General features: G+C 40.1%; 1 protein-coding gene across 1 annotated transcript; it reads right to left on the reverse strand.

Moving 5' to 3' along the window:
- Positions 1-1,443: 1,443 nt before the first annotated feature.
- On the reverse strand, positions 1,444-4,382 carry LOC112186025 (wall-associated receptor kinase-like 1). Its single transcript, XM_024324377.2, has 3 exons — positions 3,330-4,382; positions 3,015-3,131; positions 1,444-2,871 (listed from the first exon to the last, which is right to left on the reverse strand). Exons 1-3 carry the CDS (start codon positions 4,210-4,212, stop codon positions 1,649-1,651), a joined length of 2,223 nt encoding a protein of 740 aa, XP_024180145.1. The 5' UTR covers positions 4,213-4,382; the 3' UTR covers positions 1,444-1,648.
- Positions 4,383-8,822: the final 4,440 nt, after the last annotated feature.

The raw sequence follows: 8,822 nt of genomic DNA on the forward strand, positions 1-8,822 counted from the left end.
TGTTGTGATTTGCTAGTGTTGGTCTCTCTCTCTCTCTCTCTCTCTCTCTCTCTCTCATTGCTTTAATTTCTTGTAATTTATAAATTTCACTGTGGGTATGTTGATGGGTTGTGAGTGTGTTTCTTATTTAGGTCTAGAGCTTGAACACTTAGCAATTTTTATCATATAAAGACATTAATTTTTTATACCTAATGAAAGTGTGTTGTGATTTTTGTTCATGACTTTGCGTAATTTTTTATGAGACTTTGTTATAGAAATTAGCCAATTTTATGACTATTCTTGTCTTTATCATGAAATTCATTAATTAGAGGCTTAATTTTATGAATGAGCATTTGTCAAGAGCAAAATGTTAATATATGTCATGTTATGAGCTCGTTTCAGTTTTAGTGAGTGTGTGATGAGAATGTGAATGCCCTAACCCGGATTTACATTATTTTTGTACTTTGAGAATGTAACCAATGAGGAACCTCTGAGGATTTTGGTTGGGCCTGAGCGTTTGAAGCGCTATTTGAAGCCAAGTTGGTGATTGCAGCATCACCTGAGGCATCATCTCCATGATGGACGCTATCCATGGCGTCATGGACAGGGACTGTGCCAGCCCTAGGCTAGTGGTAGACTGTGGCGACGCCGAAGGCAGCGGCAGTGGTCACACCTAGTCCAGGAATCAAGTTTTGATTCATGCTTCGTTTCACTCGAAAGAATAGATGTCCGTGTAAAGTCTTTAGTAGACGGATCATCATATTATGACTAGGATGACTATCCTGTCATGACAAAGCCAATATGTGTCTAAATCCAAGAGATCTTCTCTCATAACTTTATTGGATTTAATAGCTCGAATAGTGGTGACATAAAATCTACTAGAGAGACACATATGTTTCTCTAAGATGTGTCTTTATTCGCAATCATTAGAGGTAGTGCAAAGGAACTCTTTCTCGTTCTCTACATGTATTTCTGCATGGAATCTGTTGGCTATTCATATGGTGCGATTTGACCTAGGAGCGTAGAGAGTTTTTGTGACAGTAATCAAGGTGCCATTTGGCAATGAGAACTTGGGCTATTCTAGGTCCTTGAACTAATATTTATGGCCCAGCCATCATAGTCACAAAGTAATATGCTCATAATCAAAATGGAGTCATAATGAAAAGAACTCGAAATTTTATTCATCGGCCAACGGAGTACATCATTGTTTCTTAACCATTAAGAGAATCTAATCCAAGTACTTGCTAATGCAAAACAATAATAGTCGTCTAACTTCTTTCGGTAACTCCAAAATAAATATGACGTCATATTTGAGTAGAGAGATGTCGGTGGAGCAAAACTCGCTTAAGTACCACTTATCTCAAAACCTTCTTAGACATCACACTCATTTTGGATGAGCGAAGAAAAACTAAACCAATGGCATTTACTACAAAGTATATGACAATTGCCTATTACATCTCTTGGCAAGTTTTTTTTTTTTGAAATGAGGGGACCGAGTTTTATAACTCCAAAGATTTACAATATTACTATATCTTAGTAGCATATATACATAAGACTACTATCGAAAAGGACACATGTATATGATGTTTACACAATATTATATGTAAATTATCATGCATTACAATATGAAGATATTCAGGAATTAAGTTTGTACGTAGATAGTGATCGACTACAAAGATAACAGTGCAATTCCTTGCGATGGTGATGAAGACGGACCAGCAGCAACACCTGACCTTGTTCCTGTTACTGTCCCTGTTGAAGTTGAAGCAACATCCCATGGCTCAATTGAATCATACCTGACAATATCAACCTCTTCATAATTTTGCTCACCATTAGTTGTTTTTTGTGACATTTGAATCCCCTCCAGCTCTGCTGTTACCTCTCTCATTGTGGGGCGGTTCCTACCATTCAGATGCAAACATCTTCTTGCAAGGTTGGCAACTAGTAAGATATCTTCTTTAGAGGCTTCATTCAAAACTCGAGCATCAACAACTTCAAATAGCCGATCATCCTGCATCAAAATAATGAAATGTGTTGCAAGACTCCGACCTTCTTCTTGTGATCTTGTCACAGAGATTGGTTTTTGTCCACTCAAGAGTTCAACAAGGACCACTCCAAAGCTATACACATCACTTTTATCCGTAAATTGGCTCGACTGGAAGTATTCTGGGTCCAAGTAACCAAATGTCCCATATACAAGTGTGGTCAAGTGAGTTTGGTCTATGGCAACTGATCTAGAAGTTCCAAAGTCGGCAATTTTTGCCCTGTATTTTTCATCTAGCAATATATTTGTCGACTTGATGTCTCTATGAAATATAGGAATTGAAGCTGCACCGTGTAAGTAGGAAAGGGCTCCTGCAATTTCCGTGGCAATCCTTAAGCGCAATTCCCACGTAAGTGGAAAATCCTCGTGCTGCTCATGGATATATTGGGAAAGGGATCCATTCGGAATAAACTCATAGACCAAGAGAGGAACCTCTGTCTCTAAACAACAACCCAATAGTTTAACCACATTCCTGTGGTTGATTTGTGAAAGAATAACAACCTCATTTATAAACTGTGAAAGTCTACCTTCGTCCACTTTTGTAGACCTTTTTACTGCAACGATTCTTCCATCTGTTAGCATACCTTTGTAGACAGTCCCTTGGCCACCTTTGCCAAGGATTCTATCAACATGAAAATTATCAGTGGACTTCTCCAACTCTTTTGATTTGAACAACTTAATTTTCTCAAGATTAACTTCACCAGATGATAACTGTCTTTCTAACAACAAACCTCCGTTTCTTTTGAATGACATTTCCTTGCGTTTAATGCTTTTCCTTTTCTTCACCAGTTTGTGTACCCACCATGCAGCAATAAGTAATAATAACAGTCCAAGACTCGAGCCAAGACCTACAGAAATCGGTAAAAAGATAAATGATGAAAACTCCACTGTGAATAGTTAGTTGTTGCATTCATGATTTTCGAATCAAAATCAAGATATGTACTCTTTCATTTTAAATTTGTACGGATTTTCATAGTAATTAGGCTTATACCTGCAAGTGCCAATTTAATTGTATCCTTTTCGTCCTCGCATTTGAACGAGCCCGGAAGGTTCATGCACTTGCTGCCGGGCCAGCATCGTTTAGTACCATCTATGCACTCATCAATGTCTGAAATTTAAATGACAAGGTGATAAATTAATGAAAAGTATATCTGGGTGGCTTCTGTTTAGCTAGACAGGGGAACTAAGTTATCATACAAATCACTTGCATATATGTATCAAAATCAAAACTCAATCACATAGATCCAGTTTAACAGGATATGATCATTACTATTCAAAAATGAAAACATAATTTTATATTTATCACCTTGACAAGGTTGGAGAAGATAAGGATTTCCATCGAACCCTTGTGGGCAGCGGCAAGAAAGCACTGACCGATTAAGTGCCAAAGAAGTATCAAAATCGCATTTCTTATTTCCTTGAAATGCAGACGACGAATTAGTGTCATTGATTACACTCCATTCTAGTGCCACAGGAACATGGAGCATATTCCTAATGGCGCTATAGTTTGATGCAGTCTCAAACCAATCTTTATCAACCAGGAATGCGTAGTCACTACAATCCGGCTTTCCACTGTCATTTCGGCCGGTCATGTTGGCTGGTCCATCCACCATTACGCTAGCAGTGACAACCCTGAGATACGGAGGAATACTCGTCTGGCAACAATTAGTACCAATATCACAGCCATCAGAGTATCTACCGGTATTCTGCTTATCACAAATTGACCTGCACCCACCAACCACCGATTGATCTGAGCTCACCAAGGAGACAAAGCCGCAAGTCGCTGCGGTGAATCTGTTTTGTCTCTGAGAGTACACGAAAGGGCTTCCGGTCAGATTTGCGGGCTGGCTACTTCCTGTTACGTTGCAGAAGAAAGTAACGGGGCTGTTCACCTGAAGCGTGCCGTCTTTGATAGAAATGCTCAGTACCTCCTGTTGTGTAAGCCTCAAGAAAGGCTTGTGCCTAGTAGACTGGTTGCAGTCTATTTCAAACCACTCTTCAAGGTAGCAATCTTTATCAGGCCCGATCCCGAAAGGGTACGGGATGCTGACATTTCCACATTTCTCTTGGCAATTCGGCTTTGCTATCGGCAGCGCTGTTCCTGATTCTGCTGCTACTGCTGGTGTAGTACTCAAGCTCCATAAACATAAAACCATAATAGATATCATATGATGAACTAGGGATTGCATTCTATGTATCCTTCTTCCTCCACAATCTCGTATCTGTTAGGCTGTTGCGTACTTATCTATATATGGTAATTACGCAGAGAAAAGTGAAACAGAAAAGTAAACGAAAACTGAAGAGTACCCAAGTGGACATGTGTGTTACTTAATTTGGTCCTTTCCTTTTGCATTTACTGTCATGGGTCTCAATTTCCAGCCGCAGAAAATTAGATTTTCAATTGAATGAATAATGCGCATGCTTGTACGTATTCGAATGACTCCATGACAAAATTAAAGAACTTCACCAAACTCGACTGGTGATGCTGACCATGTCATTACTGTTTCATTGCTGATGTATAAATAGCTTCATTTATTAACGGGACTCTATGGTTCATGAACACAGAACACCAGCCTTGAGAGAGATAATGAGATTAATTAGTATTAATTAAGTTGCTTTCTGTTCCAGATCCATGTGCAAATCCACAACGCCCACATTAATGGAGATAGCTAGAGACGACAGCGATTGTACTGACTAGTGTCCCAACTCCCTGGTTTTCTGCTTCATCCTGCATCTGCTTTTCCTCACATGATTCATCTCTTTTGGCCCACTTGTCCTTCCATTGTCAATTCTATTGTTTCAACTCCTGCTTTTAAAAGCTTTATTTTGCTGTAATGCTAAAGGACTTGTTTGGTAATAACGTGTTCGAAATTAATTCAAGGAAAATGATCGAGTGGAAAAGAAAGAAAAAGATTTTCTTTTTGTGACAACAAAAATTCATCGATTGACCTTCATCTCAAAAAAAAAAAAAAATTTCATCGATTGACCTAAGATAAAAAGTTGAAAAGTTTTTTTTTTTCCCGTGATTAAGGAGTGAAAAATGTATTTGTTCAAGTAAACCCTAATTTGTGTTTGACCCAAACTCTAGGTTACTTGATCTAGTGGTAATAGGGTTAACTTAGAAAGATCTAGATTTCTATTCAATGTACGATTACTTTCCTTGTATGATTGAGATTCTATACATTGTAATCCTCTATATAAAGAGACCCCTATTATCAATAAGAATACACAGCAATTTCCTCTCAATTTCAGTTTCTCTACAACACGTTATCAGCACGAAGCCCTAACCCTGAAACAAATAGCCAAACCCTAATTCAAGAAGCTAAAAACCTTGAATCCGAATACAAAACCTTGAAGCCTTTTCTGCCTCCACCTCACACATTGAAGAACTCGATTCCAGGAATCCAGAACCGGTGGCGGCACCCTAAGAACAGGCCGGAAAGCTACCGAACCGGCCAGCGGAAGTTCCATACATCTGGCAGCAAATATTCCACCGGTTCACCATCTTCCGGACCACCAATTTCTACCAAATTTTCATAGCAAAAGCCCACTGATATGAAGTTTCAGGAACCGGAAGAAAAACTTCAAAAACAGGCCTAAAAATACTTGAACCGGCCACCTGAACATCTGCGTCTTGAACCAGCAGAAAAGAAGAAGAAAAAAAAAGGAAAGGAAAAGAAGCCCAAGGCAGAGGCCCACTGACGCAGGCCCACTGCCACGTCAGCAGCATGACCCACGACCACGTCTGCACAGGGACCCACTGCCACATCAGCACTGCCACATCATCACTACACGTCAGCAGCCGGACCAACTGCCACGTCAGCCCTCCGGTCAACCCCCGGTCAACTACTTTTCTAGCCATTTTCCTGCGACTTTTTCTCATCAAATTTTCCGGCGACCTATTTCGAGATATTTTTTTAACTAAACATTCCCTTTTTTTAGAGTTTTTAAATTTAATTTCTCTTCTTTTTCGGGGACTTGCAACCTCCCTTCTTCTACCCCCTTTCTTTATCATAGGGGAGACCAAATTAAGCTGAACTGTGGGGGTTCGTGCTCACTCCAAGCTTGGAGCTTGTAAAGTTCTCCAAACTTAGAGTTTGTTGAGATAAAACGATCGACCGCAAAAATCATTGTTTCCATTTAATCCAACCCCTCTTGGAATTGAATTTCTTGGAAGAGACTACGCTCGGAAATTCCTAATTTCTTGGAAGCGACTACGCTCAGAAATTTTATTTGTTTTTGTGGTAACCTTTTTCGCTCCGAAACTAACCCTAATTTCTTGTTCTCGTTTAGGATGAGTAACCTGAACAAATTGGACTTTGCTCCATTGGGAACAACTGGCTTTGAATATCACAGGTGGGTTCGTGATATCCGTCAGTATCTCAAGGCTGATGGAATCTTGGATATGATTCCCGAGCCTAGTTAGGACGTGCTAACTGTTGAGCAAGCTCAACCTTTGGAAGCAAATAGAGCAGCCTTAGAGCAAATAAGGTCAAAGCCATCATCCTAATGACTCGTCATATGGATTATTCGCTCCAGTATGAGTGTATGAATGAAGAAGACCTCAGAAGGCTGTGGGTCTCACTCAAAGATAGATTTGGCAACATCCGTGACTCCCTGCTTCCTGACCTAGAAGTGAGATGGCATAGCCTCCGCTTCTGTGATTTCAAGTCAGTTCTTGACTACAACTCGGAAGCACTTCGAATTAGATCCTTAATGGAATTATGTGGTAAAGAGATCACAAATGCAATGTTGATTGAGAAGACTCTCTCTACTTTCCCCGACTCTGCATTGATGGTTGCTAAGAACTATCGAATCGATGTTACTGCAAGACGAATCACAAGTTCATGAGCTCATTGGAGCTATGAATGTCGCAGAAAAGCATGACAACATCCTTGTGAAGAACTATAATTCGAGATCCGTGGGAACAGAGTATATTCCGGAATCCAATTATAGTCGCACCCCAAAAAGAGGGCTCCAAGAGCGAAACCCTAATCTTAGGAATACATTTGGACGTTCTGGTCCATATAATCGCTCTACATGGGAAGGTAACCGTCAAAATAGGCAAACACGAAAAGAGAGAGGGAGGCAACGCCTCTGGCCATGTTGGTGGCGCCACCAACACTAAGAGCCATCTAAATGACACTTTCAAAGCGCCTCAATCAATAGATTTTGAGCAAAGAGATGTATGTTCTCGATGTGGAGTGTCTGACCATTGGGTACACATTTGTAGAGCTCATGAAGAAATTGTCACCACCTACAAAGCATATTGTGAAGCAAGAGAAGCTCACTATATGGAACAAGAAGATCAAGAAGATGATCTAGAGTGAAGGCTTGAAGACTACAAATCTGGCTGGGATAAATAGATATCCAATTCTGTTTAAGTCTTTATTTTTCCAAGAGATGTAATAGGCAATTGCCATATATTTTTGTAGTAAATGCCAATGGTTTAGCTTTTCTTCAAAGTAGGCTCACTCAAAGTATGTGTGAAGTCTAGGAAGGTTATGAGATTAGTGGTACTTAAGCGAGCCTTACTCCACCGACATCTCTCTACTCACCTGGTCACATTTATTTTGGAATTACCGAAAGAAGTTAGACGACTACCATTGTTTTGCATTAATTAGCTATCATTTTGGATTAGATTTTGTTTAGTCAAAGAGACAATGATGTAACTTCGTTGGCTTATGTAAAATTTTGAGTTATTTATGACTCCATTTTGATTCTGCGCATATGACTTTTGTGACTATGATGGCTGGGTCATTAGTATTAATTCAAGGACATGGAATAGCCCAAGTTCCACTTGCCAAATGACACTTTAATTACTGTCACAGAAACTCTCTACGCTTTTAGGGAATCACACCTATGAATAGCCGATGGATTTCATGCGAAAACGCATGTAGAGAACGGAAACGAGTTCCTTTGCAATACCTCTAATGATTGCAAATAAAGGCGCATCTTAGGGAAGTTTATGTGTCTCTCTAGTGGACTTTATGTCACTATTCAAGCTATTAAATCCAATAAAGTTACGAGAGAAGATCTCTTGGATTTAGACACATATTGGCTTTGTCACTACAGGATAGGTCATCCTGGTCATGATATGATGATCCGTCTACTAAAGACTTCACATGGACATCATTTCTTTTGAGCGAAACGAAGCATGAATCAAAAGTTGATTTCTGGACTAAGTGTGACCGACACAGCTGCCTAGGGGACCGGCTCCGTCCACCACCAGCCTAGGGCTGGTGCAGTCCCTATCTATAACGCCATGGATAGCGTCCATCATGGTGATGGCGCCCCAGGTGATGTTGCAATCACCAACTTGCTTCAAATAGCGTTTCAGACGCTCAGGCCTAACCAAAATACTCATTGGTTGCTTCTAAAGCCTCTCGCTCGTTTTACAAAGTCTGTTCCTTATGGACATTAGGACTAAGACCGTCCTATGCAAAGGAAATTAACATACTCATTCTGTTCTTACATAGAATCCATGGGGATTCTGTGGATTGATTCAACCAACTTGTGGACGCTTAAAAATTTCATGATGTTGGTTGACACGCAGACACGCTGGTCACATGTTGTGCCATTGTCCACCTATAAATGCTGCTTATGCTACACTCCTAGCACATATCATATGACAACAGGCTCACTCCCCAGATCATCATATTCAGTCAATTGGATTTGACTATGCTAGAGAGTTTACATCGAAAGACTTTCGATGGATATTGCAATGAGACTGATATTGGACATCATATTCCCATGTACACACCCAAATGGTCTTGCGGAAATGACTACGATGATAGTC

Source organism: Rosa chinensis, chromosome 2 (genome assembly GCF_002994745.2).
Source record: "Rosa chinensis cultivar Old Blush chromosome 2, RchiOBHm-V2, whole genome shotgun sequence".
Classification (NCBI taxonomy): Eukaryota; Viridiplantae; Streptophyta; class Magnoliopsida; order Rosales; family Rosaceae; genus Rosa; species Rosa chinensis.

What these genes read in the sequence shown, in the direction of transcription:
- LOC112186025 (XM_024324377.2), bottom strand. Translation starts at nt 4,212, where the DNA reads ATGCAATCCCTAGTTCATCATATGATATCTATTATGGTTTTATGTTTA. An exon ending in TCTTCTCCAACCTTGTCAAG is followed by an intron (nt 3,132 to 3,329) that starts GTGATAAATATA and finishes TTTAAATTTCAG; the next exon opens with ACATTGATGAGTGCATAGAT. An exon ending in AATTAAATTGGCACTTGCAG is followed by an intron (nt 2,872 to 3,014) that starts GTATAAGCCTAA and finishes CGATTTCTGTAG; the next exon opens with GTCTTGGCTCGAGTCTTGGA.